Here is a 22,499-nt window from a genome sequence, read left to right on the forward strand (position 1 = left end):
TTTAAACATATTTTAAAATAATAAAATAAAAGTAATACCTTTGCTACTTCTTCTTCTAATCTTTCTTGGTACTGTTTTTGGAGCAACTGAACAACATCCAAATCATTCTGCATTTCCATCTCCCTGCCAAGCTGTAAGGAAAACATGAAATCTCAGATCATGTATTTGTGATTTTACTTCATTAGTTTCAAGTTTAAATCCAGATTTTTTCCCTTAATTAGGTTTTTTTCATCTCATACAAATCAAGTAATTTTGTACCACAACACAGAAGAACTGGGTAGAACACTTTGCCTTGTTTCTGCTTCAAAATGAATTTTAGAAGTTGAGTTTGCAACAACTCTCCTTCCAGCACTATCTGAGATGTTAAATGCAGCGAAACCAGGTCAGTAAGCACAGAATGACAGTACAAAACCATGTTAGTATTTTGCAAAATGCAGAATTTTTGAGCCAGGTTTCCAGCACTCCTAGGGGAGGAATCCATGGGGTCTTTCCCCTTTGCACTTGGTCTCTTAAAATCTTTGGGGCTACTTTTCCAAAATTTCTCCTAAACTGTGCAGCCTGTATGACAGAAGTCCCGGTATTTCACTTTAATTGCTCCTTTCATAACTCGTGTTTAAAAAAAGTCACAATATTTTAAAGATTCCTGAAGAAACTTCAGAATTTGAACACTAATTCTCTCCCACTTTAGTAAGAAGCAGCCAACTGAAACGTCTTGTTTCAGAGATACAATAAATGCAAACCCAGCATCAATAAAGCAAGTTTTCTTGATCATAATTCCCAGATACGTTTTTCAGAAAAATTTAAATATTTTGCCCCTAACATGGACTGTCTAATAGTATAGTACAATACTAAGACAACAACTACCTTAATCTACTAAGTATTAGTATTTTCTATTTCAATTTCATCTAAGAAACCAAAGCATCCAATTTCTGCCACTCATATATATTAGCTATCAACTGAGTTACATCATACCTCTAATGCTTTATCTGTTTTTTTCTGATGAAGATTTTCTGTGCACTTTACTTTCATGAAGACTTCTTTTAATTTTTTTTCGGAATCTGTGGATAAACTAAAAAAGGTACAAAAAGCAGAGAGGGGAAATAATAATTTTTAAAAAGTCAATATTTTGCCCATGACTTGATGAAAACCAGAATGTGTTAACTGGACCTAAACTTCACCACAAACTTTATTATTATCTATCATTCTAGAAAATAATTCATTTCAGCCAATTAAATCTACACAAGATGTTTTTAGATTTAAAGGATAATGCCTGGAGTTTTGAGGACTAAATGTGGTCTACTGAGTTAAGTTTTGAAATTGCTGCTATGAAGCTCATATATATTAAATTACTTTTATACATTATTCCGTTTATCAAATCTTCCTCTAGTAACTATAAATGCTGCACTACTTAATTTGCAATGTTTATGTCATTTCTTTATAAGACTCTTAACAACACTTGAAGGAACAAAACTACAGAGCAGCAGAGCAGTATGTTTCTAAAGAATTGCTCCAGTTCTGAAGCAGAACGCAGAGCTTTACACAAACGGTTATTTGAAACACTTCTTCAATGAGTGTGAAGTTATAAGCATTGAAAAACTGATGAATACCTTATGTGGTCAGAGGACACCCCAGCCATCTGAAGCTTATCCTGCAGATGGACAAGCTCTGTAGTGTATCTCTCTTGACTTTCTCTCAGCTGCTGCTGGAAATAGGACCGGAGGTGTTCCAGTTCTTGAGCATGCTGCTCCTCAAGTTGTTTTTTAAGGTTCCCTATCTCCTTTGAACAGTATTCTTGAATTGTAGGATCTGTATATAGGTTGTGTGAAACAGGGGGTGAGAAGGAGAGACAGACAGAAGGAAAAAGAAAGAAAGAACAAAAGAAAAAAAAGCACAAAACAAAGAAAGAACGGAAGAAAAAACAAACAAAATGAAAGAACAAAAGAACGAAAGAATGAAAGAAAGAAACTATATTAACTTCTTCACAAATATTTAGCAATGACTGAATAATTCATGTAGTTTAAAAAAATTTCTGACATCCTGTCAACTATTTTCTGTAACAAAGAATGATAACCTAACCTTCCATTTTGCAAAATAATATTTGATATGGGTAACAAATTGTTACTGTGGAAAACTAAGAAGTACTAAACCAAAAACGTATCACAGAATCTTCTTCTGAAAGAATTTAGAGAATTAAGAAAATCAGAGTATTGTACTGCAAAACTGGAAAAAATCTGTTATGTTCTAGCTGTAGTAAGATATAAATCAGTTAAAATTTAAAGTCATTGTCTTTTCTTTCTCTCTGAATATACATACATTAAAAACAGCATATACATCTTTTACCCATTAGATTCTGTGAAGGAGTCTGCAGACTTTCCTTTCCTATTTCCATATGGATAGGTTTCTCTTCTTTCCTCCTTTCTGAAGAAGACACCCTTGGTTCCTTGACCTAAATAATAACCAAGTAAATGCAATTAACAACAATTTGTCTAGTAATAGCACAAAAATATTATATCCAGTGCTGCACTCCCAGTGTGAAAGGGAAACAGACATACTGGCATGAGTCCAGCAGAGAGTAACAAAGGAGATGGGAGGCTTGGAGCATTTGTTGTACTAGGAGAGGTGAAGAGCTGGACATGTATAACCTGAAGCAGGCAAAGCTGCCTACTGGGCTTGTGAAGTATCAAAATGCAGCTGGACACAGTCCTTGGCAGCCTTTCCTAGCTGACACTGCTTTGAGTGAAGGGCTGGGTTAGATGAACTCCAGAGGTGTCTCCTAACCTCAACCAGTCCACAATTCTGTGATGTGGACAGCAGCTTTCTCCATTTTCTCAAATCACTGCCTTGCTCTGCCACTCAACCAGGATACAAACATTTTCAAACACCTCCTCAGTCATCCAGAAGGAATTCATGCAACAGAGAAAATTCAAATGCTCATATACTCTATGCTATTAAAGTTTACCTGTTTACACTCTGCCATCAGCTGTGTTTGAAGTGCTTTCAGCCTGCTGTACTCTTCCATTATCTTCTGGAGAAGTGCATCCATACTTTCTTGGACAGTTAAATTACACAAAGAACCAGGGACTTTAAAAAAAGAAAAGGAACATTTTACCATAAATTTTAAGACAAGTGATTTATTCACAAGTTCTGCCCTGAAGAATTGTCTGATAAACATTACAAAATACTGAAACAAGTGAAGTCCTTCCAGATTTTGAACACATTTTTGTATGTATTGATACACATGCATTTTTTGGTAGGATTGCTAGCTTCTTCTACAAAAGGAGGAAGAGAGAGAGAAAAACCCCATGAAAACAGCGTAAGAAAATATCTGTAACAAAAATAAAGTGCTTCAGAATAATGAGGAAATCTCTAAAACAGCTATTTATGCACTTGAAAAAGTAATGGCATAATTGCCAGTCTGAAATACTTTAAATGAGTACTTTTAACCAGCATGATAGTACAAAGTCATCACCTTGAGCTGGATCTCTGTGTACTGGTAATTCTACACTCCGTTTTTCTTTTACATCAGGTTTACAGAAAATTTCTTGTTCCATATCAACAGCAGCTGAAGAATGTTCATTCTGACTGCCACACAAAACCTGCATAAAAAATCAAGCAAAGTGAAAAGTAAACAATTTATTATTATTTTATCAATCACAATTCACAAAGAAAACAAGAAAAACAGGAAAAAGTAGTATTTTGTGAGCATTTACTTCTGTGAAAATGATGGCATAAATGTTCTGTTGAATCCTAAGAATTCCACCTTGACAATCTTTAAAACTCCTGATAAAAGAAACAGATATGAAAAGACTTTTCAGCTAAAGCATAAATGCATATGTTTCTAAATTAGTATTTAATTTGGAACTGCCAAGTATTAAAATCTTGTAGAGAAAAGCCTTCTTTAGTAACGTGGAAAGCAACTTTACATTTTAAATGTCTCATTCTCATAAGCTGCAATTTTACTTTAAAAAGGAATTCCTTAAAGCAGAAATTTGTATCTTTTTAGGGATTACAGCTCATCTTGTTCTTTAAGTGCTGAATAAATCAGACAAAAGGGTATGGCATAAAAAAGCAAGTAATGAAGAGAATACCCTATGTTTGGTGGTGCTATGGGGTCAGCAGAACACTGCCATATTCACAATGGGCCCGCAAACAAAAGATTTATCCATATGATTTCTGAAGGTGATACTTGAAAAGAAACTGCTCGCTCAAAGCCCAGTGGGATTCTTCATTTAAAGATTTTGTGCTCAACAAAAACCCAATTCAACTTAGAAAAGTAAAACCATAATTTCTCCAACAGCTCTACAAAAGGATCATACAAACAGGCAGCATTTTTACACTGTGAAATAACTCATGCCAAGCATTCTCATTTAGCTGCCACATTCTGTGAGCTATCATGGAGGCCTGCTTAATCTCTCCTATGGTGGATCTCAAGTTAAAATTCTGCTATTCACTTTCCTAAAATGGTATTGAAAAAAGTCCAGCAAAGAAGGAAAAAAACCTCCAAACCACAAACCCCATCCATTCAAAGCATTTTAGACTTGAAAACTTACAATGAGTGACAAAAGCAGCTTAATTAATCTAGAAATAAGTCTAACAAGTAACTCGACTGATGGTCAAAAAGTGCCCGTAAGGGCCATCAATTACTGTTCCTCTGGAAAAAAAGATATGCCAAAATATTATTATAGGTGGCTGATGTTAGAATGAAGACTAAATATAAGCTTCAATTTTTGACTGTAGTATTTATTTATTAAAAACAATACAGACAGTAATTTTTTTAGATTGTTTGACACTTTAAACTGTTTGAAAGATAAGCTGCAGCTAAGAAAAAAATTACTATCTTATTGCAGATATGAGAGGTGATGTCCTGTGCATCAAGACACTTGTGAGTGACATAAGACTCTTAAATCAAAAACATATATCCAGAAACAAAGAGAAAGGAAAAAAGTACTTCCAACCTAGTAGAGATGAGATCAACATTAGCTAGAAGATTAGGACTATGTGTAAGACAAAAGACTCGTCTGAACAAGGGCATAAGTTTAGGGGGAAAAAAATACAAAACCATTTGCAATACTCTTTTGGAAGCTGAAGTTCAGCAGTCTCTATTTTGAGATCAATGCAAAGAGAAAAGCTGCAAAGAAAACCTGCAAAAATAATGTAGAAAAATATGATGACTCACTAACCATCATTTTTTGTTTTCCAAATTTTCATTTTGAAAAAGGCTTTTTGTTAAGTCTTACCTGAGCCAGCCTGGAACATTCCTCAGTGATGGCTTCATTCAGTTTTTCTATAAGTCTTTGTGTAGATTTCTCTTCATCATCTATGAATACAAATCATTCATATTATTTTTAAACACTAGATGCACAACAACTTTTCAGAGGTCTAATTTCCTGCCTCAGTGAGGCCACCTCTTCAGCTTGAGGAAGGACACTTTTTTGTTCCCCTCCTTATTGTTACAACACATGGACAGTTTCAATTGTCACAGTTGAGCTGCACCTTCTAGAGGAGCAAGAGATAAGAAATGACTTTGTTTATTACTGACCTCCAGAAAGATAAAAGCATACAGATGCTTAGTGGAGGGAGAAAACTTGTGCAAAAAAATTAAACAAGGACAAAACATGGTACAACAGAAAGCCTGAGACAGAAAACCATCATGATAACACAGAAGCTCACTGAGGCAAAAAGTAGTACCAGAGTTTACCTAAAGTGTGCAGGGAGTCAATGCAGCAATGCAAAGAAAAGAGAAAAGAACAAGTCCAAAAATACTTTGCTGGTGCATTTGCTTATTATTTTACCTTATAGATAAATCTACTATATTGTTCTTTACAAATAATTGAGCTAATATAAACAGCAAACAATGTGTTGTAATACTTTTGATTCCTTATTTTTTATATACTTTTTTTTCAGTAATAAGTTTCCTCAGTAATAGACTGCATTTACTGGGTAAACAAATTGTTGAAAAAAAATACTTCAAAATATGATATAAAAACAATTTATTGGACAGCTAGATGCACAAATTCTTGTGCTTGTTTGGTTAGGGTTTTTTAAGGCAGTTTTTCATACAGAGCTTCATTCTCATCATTCTGGTCAAGTTACCTGCTTGTTGAAATTTCAGAGTCTGGAGCTCCAGCTGATGCATTCTTTTAAGATCAGTCATCTCTTGTATATGATTATGAACAAGTTCCTCTTTAAGATTGCAAAGCGCACTCTCTTTTTCTGCCTTCAAGGACTCACACACCTGGTCTACATGAGCTGAATAAACCAGGGATAGACAAATCCGCTGTGCTTCCATTTGTAGTTGCAAATCAGTCTTTGAATATAAAGACACAATTTAAAAGAGTTAGAAACAAGAAAATAGAAAGGCCCATCTTTGGAAATTTCTGACATTAATAATGTGCTGAATGGAATGCTGCACATATGGTATGCATAAAGTAAATTTAAACATACATAGTTTGGAAAATTGAGTTTTAACAAAATAGTAAAACACTTCTTCAACTTAGAATAAAAATCAAATTAAAATAAACAAAACTCAATATGCTTCAATTCCTGCTTTGCAGCAATAAAACCCCCAATGAATTTTAACCCAGTGAAGCAAGAGCAATATCATTATTAACAGAGTAGTTAAGGAAGTGTACTCTAAACACAGAAAAAAGATTGCATTATTAGCAGGCATTAAAAACATTGATTTTCGAGGCTTGTAGTTCCAGTCTGCACTTTGGGGATGTTATTGGTAAAGAAAAAAGATGTTTGGGATATGCCAACAGGGACCTACTTAGAGCAGAAGTTTGAAAAGGTTTTTAGACGCCTCTGGACAACAATTTTTAGTTGTATGGCAGGAAATTGTAAGACCCTTAGCACAGCCTTATAAAAAACAAATCAACCAATCAATCAAACAAACAAAAAAAGCCTAAACCAAACCATCACAAAGCTAAAGCTCTTTTTTATAATCTCACAACTGTTTCCAATGTGGCTTTGCTTGTGATTTTATTTCTTAGGAAATGAATGAACTACAATGCAATATTAGGCAGTTGGTGGTATTAGTTCACTGTTAGGTTGATTTTCCTAAAACAAAAAACAAAGAAAAAAGCTTAAAAAATAGTAGAAGTCTGCTTAACATCTATTTCCACAGAACACTTAGTTGCATACACCTTGCAGCATGCTATTGAACTTCACCAGCGTACATAAATTTAAATTTACATATAGATTTATGATTCCACCACCTATTTAAATACTGGTAGCTCAGTACTTAGCTATTTATATTGACCAATAAGAATCCTTCCCATGGTACATACAATTAATTTACAATACTGAGAAATACAAGCAAAATTGTGCCAACAATAGTTAGAATCACATTATATGCATTCTCATGATCACATCCAGGATACATTTCTTAAAACAAAATATTTGATAATGCAATTTTGGTATTTCACAAGTTTGATACTTCAAAAGTTTGGTCAATGATGGCTGATGAAGTTTTATTGTTCTTTATATTGTTTGAGTGAGTACTTAAGAGAACTGAAAAACTAATCACAGAATAAAAACTTTTGTCCAAAATAAATTTTTCCCTTAAGAAAGTGAAATGCTGCATCAAAATATGAAGTGCTCTGGTAGTCTTCTTACATTTTTGTTGTTGCTGTTGACTTAATTAAACACAAGGGAAGAGGTTTTTTTCATTCAAAAAGCATTCTCATACATGAATTCTGGTCATTCATGTAATCCCTTTCAACCACTGGCCACAACCCTTTCCTCCACTGACACGCACACCTATATTTCAAAGCAGCCAATTGGAAAAAATATGATGCAAATTTTCAAGTGTAAGTTCCTACAAATTGTCATAGTTAAAGTATTTTCTATACTGTTTTATGTCACATACCTGCTCTGATTTTAAGGCATCCACTTGCTGCTGAAGGTTATTTTCACTCTGTGTAATGGTTGGGGTCGGCCTGTCCGGCATGCCATGCAAATGTTCCACAACACACTGCTGTTCTGGTTTCTGCTGGACCTCCTTCCTTTTTGTTACCTCATGGCTGCAGTCTTTACCAGAACTTAGATTACCTCTTGAATTTCTTCCTTCATCAGCTTTACTCCTTGAACCAGGGGATTTATTCCTACTTTCAGATGCTGGAGTAGCAGTCTTTAGAGATTTTCCTTTGGAGCATTTTTTCTTAGAGTCATTACTACTACTATTTCTTCTCTGAACATGACTAATTGTGACTTCTAGTTCTTTACATTTTACTAGAATTTGCTCTTTCTCATCTTTTAAGGATTTGACTTTTTCATTTAAATGACAGATTTCACTATCCTTTGACTTCAACTGTTCAGAGAGATCAGAAAGTTTCAGGGATAATTCCACTTTCTCACGCTGAGTAACCTGGAGCTTTTCCATAAGTTCTGTTGCATCTTTCTCAACAACTTCTCCAGCCTCAAATATGTCTTCCCTGGACACCTTTATTTCTTTACTCCCTTCAAAACCAGAGGGTTTAGTTTTAAATAAAACTGGTCTAGTGCTTTGTAAGTGGCTTATCTTTTCATTCAAAGCTTTGAGTTTGCTTTTATATTCTGCTTCCTGCTTTTTCTTGTTTTCCTCTAACTCAGTTTTTGCCTTCAGAAGACTTGAACATTCTTTCTGTAGTTCCTTATAGCTAGCTTCAAGTTTTTTCTCAGTCAATGAAAAGACACTCTTCTGCCTTTCAGTATCCTCTTGGAGGATACTGTTTTGGTTTTTAAGTTGCTCATTTTCAGTAATCAACTTTTCTATTCTTTTTTGCAACTCCAAAATTTCTGTCTTAGAGCTAACACTACTATTACAAAGTAAGTTTTCTTCAGAGCATACCAACATATTTTTTAATTTCTCTTCCAGAGTTTCATTTTCCCCCTTAAGAACATTATTTTGTGTTTCTAGTTCTGAACATTTTTTTTGAAGGGTATCTTCTCTCTCCCTCATTTGTTCCTGCATCAACTCAGTTTTAAGCTGTAGCTCTTGTATTTCTTGTTCAAGGGTACCCTTCTCTTTTTCCTCTTGCCTAAGCACTTCAATCTCCTTCTCCAGTTCATGGATTTGTAGTGTCATTTCTTCAGATTTAGAATTTACAATAGACTGCTGTAAATCTTTCAGGTTCGTAATCTCTAAAATCAACTGATTTTGCTTTGTGATTAAGTTGTCCTTTTCATATTGCATGGCTTCTATCTTTTGACTCATTTTATTTTTTACTTCATCTAATTGCTCCTTATGGTGCATATTCAAGTTATGTTTAAGGCTTTCCATGTTCACCATGTGCTCTTTTTCTAAGTCTTCTTTAAGCCTGGAAAGTTCTTCTTCATGACTAAACAGAAGATTTGTCCTCAGTCTCTCTAATTCTGCTTCTTGAGATTCTGCCATCCTGTCCAAAACTGCATCTTTCTCCCTTTCCAGCATTTCAAGTTTTATTTTGTAATTTGTGATTTCTGCCTCATGTTTTAATTCCAAGTCTTTCCTAAATTCAGAGGCAGAAGCCAGCTGAGTTTTTAAATCTTCAATCACAAACCGGTATTTTTCAGCTTCATTTAATCTACATTCCATATCCACTATAGTCTGCTTGGCTCTTTGAACCTGCTCTCTTGAAAAATTCAGTTCTTGAAGAAGATTGTCAATTCTCGCTTGTTGAAGAGATTTCTCTGTTGCAATAACTTCCATCTGTTGTGACAATTCTTGCTTTATTTTTTCCCTTTCCTTATCAGCATCCTGCAATTTTGCATTCAATTCATTAATTTTAATATTCATTAAATGCATTTGATCTTTATTAACATTCTCATTAAAACACAGACTCGAAGTTTGCTCCAATTCTACTTTTTGTTGCAAAAGACGCTGCTCTATTTCTACTGCATGCTGCTTAATTAATTCTTGCTTCATTTGTACAATCTGCTGGCCATGCATTTCATCTAATTCAGCCTGAAGTTGTGCCAGTCTCCTTTGTGTTTCTAATTCCATTCTTTGCACAATGTCAGCTTCAGACTGGCTGTCTTTATAACATCTTTTCTGCAGTTCTTCCACAGTTCCCATTAATTGTTTTATTTCATCAGAACATTGTCTTTCTTTCTGTTTGTAGGTGGTAAGTTCAACTTTCATATTACTTATCTGCTGGTTCCTTAGGGAAATCTCTTCTTTTAAATCTTCAAGCAATTTGCTGACATCTGATAGTTTTTCCTTTAGCTGAAATGAATTTTTTTCCTCTTCTCCAAGTTTTGCTTCCAGCTCTTCAACTAATGCTTCTTTTTCTTGTAATTTACTCAAATCTTCCCCCTCCTTTCTCTGTTTCTCCTTAACAAAAAAGAGGGAAACCATGTTCTTATTTTTAGCTAATTATGTGAACATGTAACAACATTTACAGACTTAGATATTTAGTCTTTCTTAGAAGGCTAAAAGGTTACGTTAGTTATAAAACATAAATATAAATTATTTGCTACCTCATTTGGAGGTTTCCTGTATCCTTGGAATACTGAGAACCCCTACCCTACCCATGTCATCATGCCTCTCCCCTGTTCTTTCTGACCTCCCACTGTCTCTATCACTTTTAGTAATATTTGATTTTTTAGGTGGTTTTAAAATGTTTTCCCAGAAGGATAATAAAAAAAGTACACAAAGGAAAAAATTCATCCTTTGCTTAATGCACAGAAAAATGTTCAAGTAGATAATGTTATTATTTTTTCCAAAATAATGTAATTTATTGAAGGTGTTTTAACACATGAAACATAGTTTCAAAACTTGCTCTAAATATTTCTACAACTCTTATAAAAATAATACATAATACTGACATAAAATTTTCAGTTTTAAATTATATACATATTATGTATTAGTTAACAGAAACAGTGTCAAAAACTTAAAATCGTTGTATGCATTCTATGCAGCAAACTCATTACCTGTGCTTTGGCCTTTTTTTTTTTCTTTCCTAAAAAGTGTTTAGGAAAAGAGATCTTTAGAGTAAGGAACATACCATTTCATATGTCACTATTTTCTCTTGAAGATGTGTAATCTGCTCTTCAAATTCTTCATTCTTCTTTTGGTAATTCTTAAGCAGGCTTTCTTGTTCTTCTAGCTGTTGCTGATGTGAAAGTATCTGTTGCTTGGCTTGCAGTAAATCAGCAGCTGTGCAACTATGGCTGCTGTTCCTTAGGGCTTCACTTGCCTGCAACTTGAATTTTAAAGAAATAAAACCCAAAATACATCAGGTTTTTCAGAAAAAGCTTGTGCTACATACAGAAAAGTGATCTTTACTTTCTTCTTCAACATCACAAGTCAAAGAAATCTAAGCTCTTTTAGAGAAAGTCAAACATCCTTATTCATTTGGGATGGCCAGCCAATACTTATTTCATATTAATTAAATATTCATGGTGAGCTAACATAGGACAGCAGTATCTCAGATACATCAGTGTATAGTAAAACTAACTACTTGCAGCTATGGAGCCCATAATCAGATTTTTCATAATAAATCTCAGGCTTTAGAATATAATCCACTTGAAGCTCAAAATAAGCTATATAATGCTCCTAAACAGCATTAAATACTACAATATCCAACTGCACCACTGTAAGGTGTAGACTGTGTGCTTGTGGCACCTCAATCACCATGCTTTTTAGAAGAAATGTCTTTCTGAAGCTTCCCTTTGTTATTTAAACTACCTTTTAATAATGCCACAAAGGAAGCTTTTATTCAAAAATATAAGAACTGGAGTGTGAAGCTGTGGCCCATGGAAGTTGATGGCTGGATATTTTGATTTCAAAGGGAACATTTCTTCCCAAAGGTCTGAGAACTAACTACCCAAGTATTTTTTCCCCAGGATAACTGCCACAATTAAGTATTTATCAGAAGCTATTACCACATAATAGGAAAGAAAACAGACTAACATTTATCATTTTACAGTTAATTATTATGTATTGTGACAACAACTAGGAAAGGAAGCACCAGGAAAATGACTGATCTATGCTAAGAGACTGATCCTTGAAAAATACACAAAAAAATTTCTGCAGGAAGTAGCTTTTTATGGAGCCTCCAAATGACAACTGTTGTCAAACCCAAATAAATGTTGGCAGCTGTATTACTTACATGCTGAAACTGAATTTGCAGTTTTTGACTTTGCTCAGTAAGCTCCAAGAACTCCCTCATGGTTTCATCCTTCTCTTTCCGTGCCTGCTGTAGGTTAGTAGTGAGCTGAGTGATAATGTCATCTCTTTTTTTGATAGCAGCTTCAAATTCTTGCAGCTGTAAAAGATAAAATTCAGATTATTAATGCACATGAAAACCACAGTCAAAAATACTAGCTGATTTTAGTTAAGTAGGAATAAGTCAACCCTAACCTCTCTGTTTAAAAGGTGTTTTCACTAGTGTAGTTTTTATATTTTCACAAGCTTTATTTGTAAAAATTTAAGAAAGAGGGCTTTTTCACCCTCATTGAACAATACATGATCTCTCCATAAAATATAGTTAACAAATAACAAAATCTGAACTTTTAAGGTTAATTAGTTAAATATATAACTTGCTTTTAAAATAAAAAGTGTGGCCACATAAACAAACCATCATAAAGGAAGCCAGAATATCTATTAATAGTGTTTCAGCAGTTTTGTACAACTGCTCATATTCACACACTTTTCCCACAATAAATGCAAGTTATATCATCTCTCACTTGAAGTGCAACAAATAGCATTCAGTGTACTAAAGCAGGTAATTTGATACCATGCAGTACCCTACACTGTGAACCCAGGGAAATCATTCATAACTACACAAGAAAATCAGTTCAAGCTGCAAAATGGATACAGCATATTTAACAGATGTATCTTTTGTAATTTGCAATGATGAAGAAATTATAAGAGTACAAAAAAAATTCTTTGCCAACTGTTTTAATTTTTTGTAGAATTACATTCAAGCAGTCAGAATTTCTACAATATTGATTTGCAATATTTTTGTGTGCATTTATATAATCATGTATCAGTATAAAGTTTCTTTCTCAATTTGAACTTGCTTAAGGCTAGTGGAAGCCTTCTCTCTACATGTGGCAAATTTCTTAAACCATTGGTAATCTTCTGTAACTGCTTTGTTTACAATGTTCCCCAAAAAAACCTTCACCAAGTTATGGACTGAATCTTGGTTTTTAACATAGTAATGCTTCCTGATAAAGCTCTTTTTAGAACACTGGAGTCAACTCCCAAAAAAAAAAAAAGCACAGGCCTAATGAAAATACTAAATGTTTGTTATAGTAGAGAAACTTAGGAACAGATCAGGAAATTAAGTGTGCTACACTTTTGCTTTTGTAACTGTCCAATGAAACCAAATATGTAAATATGTTAGTTCCAAAGCACATCATGTTACATAATTTCCAACTATTTAAATTCAATCTCTGTTGTCCACAAAGGCAGAACTAAAGCACACAACTATCTTTCCCACTCCCCTTTTACAATTCTTTTGTATCTTCTGAAAAATAAACCATATGCATTTCTCAACTGAGATACTATGCACTGTAAACAAAAATACACTTCAACAATTAAATTATTGTACCACAGCCCCAAACTCAAAAATGCTCAATTTTGTTTAAGTAAATTTTTATTTTATTTTTAAAATTGTAATTATAGCCATTTTAAAAATGCAGTTTTAAAAAACATTTTCACTTTCTACTCTTTCAGAAAAAATTAACAGTAGTTACAATCATTAGAAATACTTATTTTCTTTATTATGTTCTGATTATGACTATTATATTTAGCACAACAGATACAAGACACAGTAATTAAAATTCAACACCAGACAAAGAAATAATAAACCATGTCTTCTGGGGCAACCACCTAACTGGTGCTATGATGGATAAAATGACATCTATTATCACAGATAAAATAATAATAATAGTAATAGTAATAGTAATAGTAATAGTAATAGTAATAGTAATAATAATAATAATAATAATGCTGCAATGGTGAAAAGAACTGAATATTAGAATTTTTAAAAAATTTTATAGTACTTTGCAAAAAAATAGCAAAATACAGTGAATCCAAATGATCTGAATCCAAATTAGGATAGAGACAAGTAAGAACAAAGCACAACAAAGCACTGACTTGAGTGCACTGTACCACTGGCTTAAACTGGAAGAATATTCTTTACTTTAAAACTTAAGTTTATATTCCAATGGTATTTTTAAAGTAAGAAATGTTTTCCCATAAACCCAAATTATTAGGTGTTTTAAATTAAAACATTCTGACACTGCTGGTTTTGTATTTCACACTGTGAAGTCTGACATATAAATACATTTTGGTTCAGTTATATTATTCCTTAGGGAGTAAAACCTGAGGTTTTTTTGATCTTGGAGGAGCAGGAAGACATGAAAGTCTTAGCATAAGTAGAGAAGAATTAGGACTTTTCTTGAAGAAAATTGTCTTTCCATTCCTAATTTGAAGAATCTCACTGCAAAGACAATTCGAATTTTAGTCGCAAAATACAGAGAAAAAGGACACACAATGGAAATGCCATTCAAAGTAACAGAACACATGGCATATGACTGAAAGAAATTACAGGTAAATAATTCTGTATCACACATTGAGTGCATTCTAAACAGCTATCATTAGTGTGAACTCCTTCCAGTGAAGCTCCGCATTTTTGCATGAAACCAAACAGCAAGCAGAAAGCAACATAAGGTAATTATACCTGTTGCAATCCTTCTGTACCATAGGCTGCCCTCATTTCTTCTGTCTCTCTGCTTAGCTCTTCAATCTCTTGCTGTTTCCCAGCCAACTGATTCTCCATCACCTCTAGCTGTGTGTGTGAGTGCTGCATTCCATGCTCTGAATGAATGTCTCCAACTCCAAATTCTTCTTCCTAAATCAATCCAAGTTCCTTTACATGCCAATTTTTATGTTTTATCACAGTAAATAAAGTCAAGCATCAAATTCTGCACCAAATGCCACCTTAGAACATTAACACACAATAGAACATCAAATATCTTATTGCCATGGTAACCTCCTTTGTTAGTATAATTCACACCTCAAAAGCACTGACACAAAACGTTTCTGTGAGTTGTGCTCTATAACTTTAGCCTAAATAGATGGACTAAACTGGTTTGCATTTCAAATTTAAGGATACACTATATTAATACAGCAAACAGTGCAGATGTAGAGCACAGCATGCAAAATAAAGTATTAGTCAGCAACAGTTTTTGTTCAAAACTGAGGTGTTTAGTATTCTCCATTAGTATTCCGATTCAATTTGCAATACTGTACCCTGATTAAGTCTGCAGGTATAGCTGTTCTTGTCACAAAACTGCAACCATTAACCTGTATAAAGACAATTTCTAAATACATTATTTGAAATAAAGCTTGAGTTTTATTTCCCACTTACTTGAATCTTACATGGCAATTTCTGCAGATCCATGGGAATTGTTATGTGACAAAAATTTATTTAATTTGAAATCCAAAATAGCTTTTATATAGCAAATTGCATCAAAGTAAGCATAGATAACAGGTAAAATACCCAAAATTGCAAAAATAAATACCATTGTCTAAAACCAAAAAACCTTATTGCCAATCAACATCTAGAGAGAAAACAAAGGACTTCAGATTTAAAGGTCAATGCAAAGCTTTATCTTTTAAATCGTTAAAATACAGCACTATTTCATTTTAAATTGCATTTATATATTACTAAACACAGTTATGTTTTCTGAAGGATTTTTATACACCACAAGATTTAGTCTTTCTGAAAGTCACCTATCTCTTGATAGGAGATGAAAGGCAGTATCATAGACTTTCATTCTCCATTTGAAGGAATTTCATGAAATTGAAAAAAAAAAAGAAATTATACATTTAACATAAGACATTTGAAAATAAATCCTCTTTCACTCACCTAACACTGCAAGCCCTTTCCGCTTCTATGAGAACTTTGGTTCTACTGACTGTACAAACCAAAACCAGCAAATCTCCAAAAGGCAAGCACAAGCCAAAGCAGCAGTTTTAGGAAAAAAAAAATCCAAATGAAAAGAACATGCTGTGTACACATGAGTAATGATCAACAGACAGGCAGGCTTTTAAAACAGCAGACCAATGTTCAAAAATGAGAAAGCGAGAGAAGCTGCATTTCTCCTCAGAGCTCATTATTACATCAGAGTCTGAAACAAAAATAATGGTACTAGAAATGGAAAGGCAGCATAGTATTTCAGATCCAGATATTATGTTTAAATCAAAAAAGAAGCTGTACTGCTCAGATGTCTGCCATAGCCTGGATCAGGACTTACTGACAAATAACTATCACGCCTGAGCAAATCAATAAGTGCACTGTTATAAATGGGATCAATACAGTCATTGAATTTGTATTAGGCGAATGAATAAATCTGCATTAGAGAATGCGCAGAGCTGATACAGTGCCCTTTCCATTTCTGATTTTCCCAGTAAAAAAAAGACACCACAGAGATTACTACCTTAGTTTAGAAGGAATAGAGAAAATTGCAGCAAACAGCAGTCCAGGCAACTCATAGAGGCACTCTGTATCATTTGTGTATTGCCAGATGTTTGCTCTACTTTCAGACACACAAATGTCTTCGCAGTGCCTGGCACCAACATCTTTATACAGATTTTGGCACATGTCCCAGATTAACAACACTAGTAGTTTAATAGAAACTATTATGAAATCCTTCCTTTCCCCTTTGCAACTCCCATTTTACTTAGGCTTAATTGAAAAAGATGCAGTGTACAATCACTGTAATCTACCACAGTGGATACACTTCTCTTCCCATGAATCATGGCTATGTGCGACTACCAGACACTTTACAACAACAGCTAACAGGAAAGGCACAAAAGTCTTATCTCATTAGCTGTTCCAGACTGCTCAGCAGCTGAAAATTCTACAAAAGACCTTTAACTTTGAGATTTTGCTACACACATTCAAATCAACTGTGTGGAATGTCAGAAATCCTGCTCCATTTCATGGGAGTGCAATTCTTCGACATCACACAAGTGACCCACACAGTAGCATGGTAGTCCATGCTCTTCTCATCTGATACCTTCTTCTTTCAAAAGTCTCCTGGCAAAGTGCAAGTGGAAACATGAAAAGGCAACAAACTGCACAGCAATCTGTGAAAAACACCCCAGCCAGACAGCCGCAGCAGGGAGCTGGGTTGAGGGAAACCTTGGGAGTAGCCTGGCAACCCCTAGCATAACAAATTCTGCTGTGTAAGACCAGGCAAACAGTTGGTAATGAGTTACTAGCTTCAAAATATCTTAATTAAAAATTAATTTTCCACTCATCTGAAATATATGAATTCAGTAGTTCAGATGCCAACTTGAGTATCAGTAGATGGCCAAACAAGGCCGGCAGGACTCTTGTGTTTTGGATTATGTTCCCAGTGATTTACCCATTTAAAGATCTTCTGCAAGTCTATAAATGCTCTTCATGCAGATTCTTATAATTTCTTCTTTAAAAGCTTTGCAGTTCACCTTTAAAACTGAAACATTCTTATGCCTTAATTACTTACTATGTGCTTAGTTACATACTCCAGGAAACAATTAAACATTGAAAGAATCAAACCACATACCATTTTAACATAATGGAACCAAGAAGTAACAAGAGCTCTGGATAAAATTGCATGAGCAAATAATCACAAAAGAAGAATAGATTAAATTTTACAATACATTACTCAGCCGTCACAGTTTTGGGTGAACAAACAATATGAAACAAGTGAACATTATGGAAGTTTCAAAGGACATTATGTGTGATTGTTCTTCCTTCCTTGCATATTCAAAATAATTCACAGAAATGTTATTTAGCATTATAAAGTAAAATATAATCTGTAGTCTAATGGCTAAAAATAAAGGTTTCATTTCTATAGCATCAGTTAATACATATGCTTAAGGCAAATGAAAGGAATCCTCTTTCTGAGAAACACAAGGAAAATCAACCTCCACCACTGGATTAAGGCAGTGATTCATGACAAATGCCACCAGAGGTCAGGATTACATTTATGAAATCACTGTACCCTATCTAATCTTTCTTAGACCTTGGAAGACTCAAATTTGTATCTCAAAAATAGCAGTAATAATATATAATGTGTAACTACTAACAACATTAATACCATTACTACAGAGATTTCCCTCTATAAATAATAAATTCATGCTCAGCATAAATCAATACATACTGTTCTGCTTAAAAGACTTGTTTGATTTGGTAGTAGAAACATACAGAAGTATCTGGAACATATTAACAATTTTACCTCACGTTTTCTTTCCCCCATCACCCATTATTGTACATTTTGGACACCTGATTCCTTCCTAAAAATTAATATTTAGATCTTGATCACTGCTTGTCAACGTTCTTAGCCTCTCCTGAATTTTCTAGTTATGTCACAACTGACTATATGGAACTTAGATAAAATTAGCAATCAGGTTACCTTGGGAAAATTAATTTCAGCATATTTTGGAGGTTTTGGTGGGGAGGGTTTATACTCCATAAACAAAGGCCATTTTTAGATTGTAGCGAAAATAGTTACAATCCTGTAACTAAGGTTAGTAACTTGTAAAGGAGTACCACTGATGACTTTTTAAAATATCATGGCTTAATCTATTTTTCTATATAGTAACAGATTAGCAACTGATTTCTTTATGCAGTAGTTAAGGTTGAGGTATAGAATTTCATTAAAATTTATAGAACCAAACAACTTTCTAGACTTTGTATTAACCATCTTTTTAGAGATATATTTTGCATTTTGGAAAAAGAACCAAGAAGAGAAAAAAATCAGACAGAACAGCTTTTCAGTTATACCATAAAACTGAGGCATATGGAAAATGAATGGGGGCAACTTTACCTTACACAGTTATAAAATCCCTCAAAATGTCAACAGTTAGGAAAAACCTAACTTCCCTTAGTTCTGAGTTCCAACCATAACCTTAAACAGCTAACCACCATTTAAGACTATGCAGGTAGGTGTCATTGCTGCTCACATGGAGGAAGTTGTCCCAAAAGACAAGCTGGACATATGAAGGATTTACCAGTCTTCAGTCAGCTACTACCTTGATAGTATAGGTATTAGAAAGATGGCTGAGCAAAACTGAACAGAAGACTTTATTTACAATAAACTTCCTTTAATACGAGAATTCTTATATAAACATATCTTCAGTTTTGCTTAGATAACTGTATTGCCCTTTAATTTTGTGTTTGGTAAGTCTACTAAAGGGGGAAATACCTTATCACTTAGTTTTATCAATTCCTCAGGAGAAGGGGCTGAAGAATTAACACCATCTCATTTAATTTATCAACAACAACAAAACAACCTATTTACAACCTATTTGAATTCGAAGCATGACAACCTCAATTCAACCCAATTTCTGGCAAAACCACTTAAAATAATACAGATGTTCTAAACTATAAGGAAAATGATGGATCAATAGGCCCATGTCTATTCAAATATGGGTTTTCTTAGTGTTATGAAAAAGAAATAATGTATTTGAAAAAAAACATAAGCTCAATATTTTATATATCTGCATAATTATGATGCTACAGAAAAAATTAATTTATTCTCATCTTCAACTGAAAAGTCTTCACATCATTTTATTTACAGTGTGTACATGAATGGAAGCAGAGCTTTTAAAAGTAACATTACAGATTATATGAAACATATTGAAAAATTAGCTCCTTAAATATCTGCATTCCTAAATGTGAAGTCTCTCCATTTCAGATACCAGCTAATTGTAATGAAATGGAATTAAAAATAGTTTATTAGAAAAGATGGCAAATCTGATGGCTTGAGCTTGCTCTTCCTCAGAGTCATTATCATGCTACTATTCATGAGTTTTGTGTTGCCTATCTATGTCTTAGAAAATAACTCTCAGCAAGGTAAAAAGTCTTTTTGCAGGAATAAGAACTGCCTAGTAATGTATCTGCCACTACGTTTTTTAGGAAATCTGTAATTTTTTTAAGGAATATTCAGATATTCCTATTCTTCCTATTCCTATTCTTCCTATTCAGCAATTCTATTCTTCTATGTCTTCAGTATCTGAAAGTTTGCTCCCTAATATCCTCTGCAGGTTTTCTATGGAAATCTTTGAAGAATGAAGTGCTTAGATGTGGAACTTCATGTTAAAATGAGAGCTTTAAATTCAACTGAAACTGAAGCCCCAAGCACTAAAATCAGAACACATCTGCAATTACCATGAGCCATCATACCAGATGTTTTCTGTATTTTATTGCCCTGTGCAAAGACATGTTTTCTTCAGCTTTTGCAATCAGTCTCCAGCACTCCTTCCTACCACCTTAGAAGTGATCAGAATTTAATCTATACTTCATTATATACGTAATATGTCTCACTTGTCAAAATACACCAGTATCAATGACATTGTCAACTGCTTTCAAGGGTACATTCTTCACATACTGCAAATTCCATGTAGAAGTAACCACACACCATGGTGATGCATATTCTAAAAAGGTACTCTATAACCATGGCAGTTCTTCAAAACTATGTCTGCTACACTCTTGATGGCAAACAGCAATGAGACAAATTTGATTTACTTCATCCCCTCTTACTTTTTGCCAAGCTTAAGATTCTGGGTGAGTTTGTTCTAAACTGTTTAGCACAGAGCGTTGCAAAATAAAACCCAGACTGCCCCTACACAAAGTGATTGTTTGAGACATGAAAAATAAGGTTTTCAAACTAAAACCAATTCCTTCTGTATTTAGATGTTCCATAGCTATTTCTTACTGGCATGTTCTTGACCAACATTTATGCATGAGGCAGTTTACTCCTTACAAACATAACTGTTTTATCTGACAGGACCCAAGTTCCACACACACAACTACCCTTTAATGTGACAGAGATGAGCTGTAGATGCCAATGTGTGGGCTTACTCTGGCTAGCAGCTAAGCCCCCACTTCAGTCACTCACTCCCACACCAGCAGGGTGGAAAGAGAGAACTGGAAGGGCAAAAGCAACTGAAATTCATGGGCTGAGATACAGTCAGCTTAATAAGTGAAAGAAAACAAACCAGCCAAACAACAAGTGATGCACAGGCAATCATTCATCATCTCCCACCAGCAGACTGACACTCAGCCAGTCACTGAGGCTGCTTTGAAACTCATTAAAATGTAATCGACTTGTTAAATAGTCTCTCACAGAAAATTAGTAGAGATTATGCACAGCCAATACTCCCATGGCAATACAAAGGATTAATACGACCTTAAGGATGACATGCCACAACAGTTTATGCATACACTGCATTATTTATTACTGGAGCCAGCCCATTATGGAGTTGACATAATGCCTGCTTTAATGGTACATTGATCATACCAGTAATAACATGCAACAGATTTGTCCATAATATCACATCTGCTCTTTCTTTCCTTCTCCTTTTGAAAAACTATGCACAGCATTGCAGCAAACATGTAACAGAAAAGGTTGAAAGAAAAGCTAGGAAAAGGATTACTTCAGTCTTACCTCAGAACTGTAATCTTCTACTGTGGTGGAAATTTCACTTTCCGGCTAAAATAAAATATTAAAATATTTACAATGATGGCACTCTAAAAATACTAAGCAAGACATTTTCCATTTTACAATATTTGAAAACAACAAGGTGTATGTGAATTTAATAAGTACAGCAATGATCTCCCTCACTTGCTTGAAATCCCAGCTTTAACAAAGTCATTTTGCTGTTGAACTATGATCACAGACCACTATAATTACCTGAAAAAATCTTCACACAACTACAGGTACAAAACAATATTTTGAAAATTTAACTTACTTTCCTGGGATTTATTTTTGGCTTTTTAAAAAGAACTGAGAAGTACCATGAAAAGAACTTGTCTCTGCTATATCAATTTTAGCCAGAAACTTTGCTGGCTTAAGAACACAACCTTGTATAAAACATAATTTTCATACATGCAAGACTTTTGATGCTGACTAGAATTTTAAAACAAACACTCATCCTTCAGCTTCCAAGGGAAAATAAGACAAAGACTCAAGTCTTGTGATCTAACGAAGTAGAGGAATGAAGGGAACAAAGCCTTAACAAACTGAGCATAGATGTGCCATGGCAGATGCCTGAATGAAACACAGTGTATCCTGATGAGCTACATAAACTGTGTGAAGTTTGAGAACCAAAATGTTTGTGGGAAAAGATGCAAATTATGCAGATAAGATGCACGATCATGGAATAAGTGTACTTGAAAGAAACGCCTGAAAACTTGAGAAGTGTCACCGTGAGTTAGAACTACTTTGGCAAAAATGATGTGCACATAATAGAGCTTGTCAAAAATTCACTTAACATGTTAGCCAGCCTCACATTAAATTTCTCAATTTTATATTGAGTTCTTTCAGGCTTATTTTCAAAGGAACATGGTATATATTTTGCATCAGTAGACACAGGTAAAATTTGGAAGGTCAGCAGTGTTTTGTTTTGTTTTTTTCAAAGTAATCTACCACTCAGACCTCCTGAAGTTCTGCAGTTTTTACAATCCTAACAACATTGATTCTACATATTTTGAATCCAATATGCAGCTCCAGAATGTAATTAACCTAAA

General features: G+C 34.1%; 1 protein-coding gene across 2 annotated transcripts in view; it reads right to left on the reverse strand.

The window, feature by feature from the left end:
* AKAP9 (A-kinase anchoring protein 9) overlaps positions 1 to 22,499 on the reverse strand; it is a 104,981-nt gene that overhangs the window by 50,982 nt on the left and 31,500 nt on the right. For both annotated transcript variants that reach the window (XM_084214816.1, XM_084214815.1), the window contains exons 3-16: positions 21,418 to 21,462; positions 15,227 to 15,280; positions 14,655 to 14,825; positions 12,075 to 12,230; positions 10,968 to 11,165; positions 7,871 to 10,294; positions 6,094 to 6,307; positions 5,238 to 5,317; positions 3,470 to 3,596; positions 2,960 to 3,081; positions 2,341 to 2,446; positions 1,608 to 1,806; positions 973 to 1,069; positions 39 to 131 (exon numbers count right to left, since the gene is read on the reverse strand). In XM_084214816.1, coding sequence (XP_084070942.1) covers positions 39 to 131; positions 973 to 1,069; positions 1,608 to 1,806; positions 2,341 to 2,446; positions 2,960 to 3,081; positions 3,470 to 3,596; positions 5,238 to 5,317; positions 6,094 to 6,307; positions 7,871 to 10,294; positions 10,968 to 11,165; positions 12,075 to 12,230; positions 14,655 to 14,825; positions 15,227 to 15,280; positions 21,418 to 21,462 — 4,086 coding nt within the window. The remainder of the gene's footprint in view (positions 1 to 38; positions 132 to 972; positions 1,070 to 1,607; positions 1,807 to 2,340; positions 2,447 to 2,959; positions 3,082 to 3,469; positions 3,597 to 5,237; positions 5,318 to 6,093; positions 6,308 to 7,870; positions 10,295 to 10,967; positions 11,166 to 12,074; positions 12,231 to 14,654; positions 14,826 to 15,226; positions 15,281 to 21,417; positions 21,463 to 22,499) is intronic.

The sequence above is a fragment of the Fringilla coelebs genome, assembly GCF_963513975.1.
Source record: "Fringilla coelebs genome assembly, chromosome: 1".
NCBI classification, from domain to species: domain Eukaryota; kingdom Metazoa; phylum Chordata; class Aves; order Passeriformes; family Fringillidae; genus Fringilla; species Fringilla coelebs.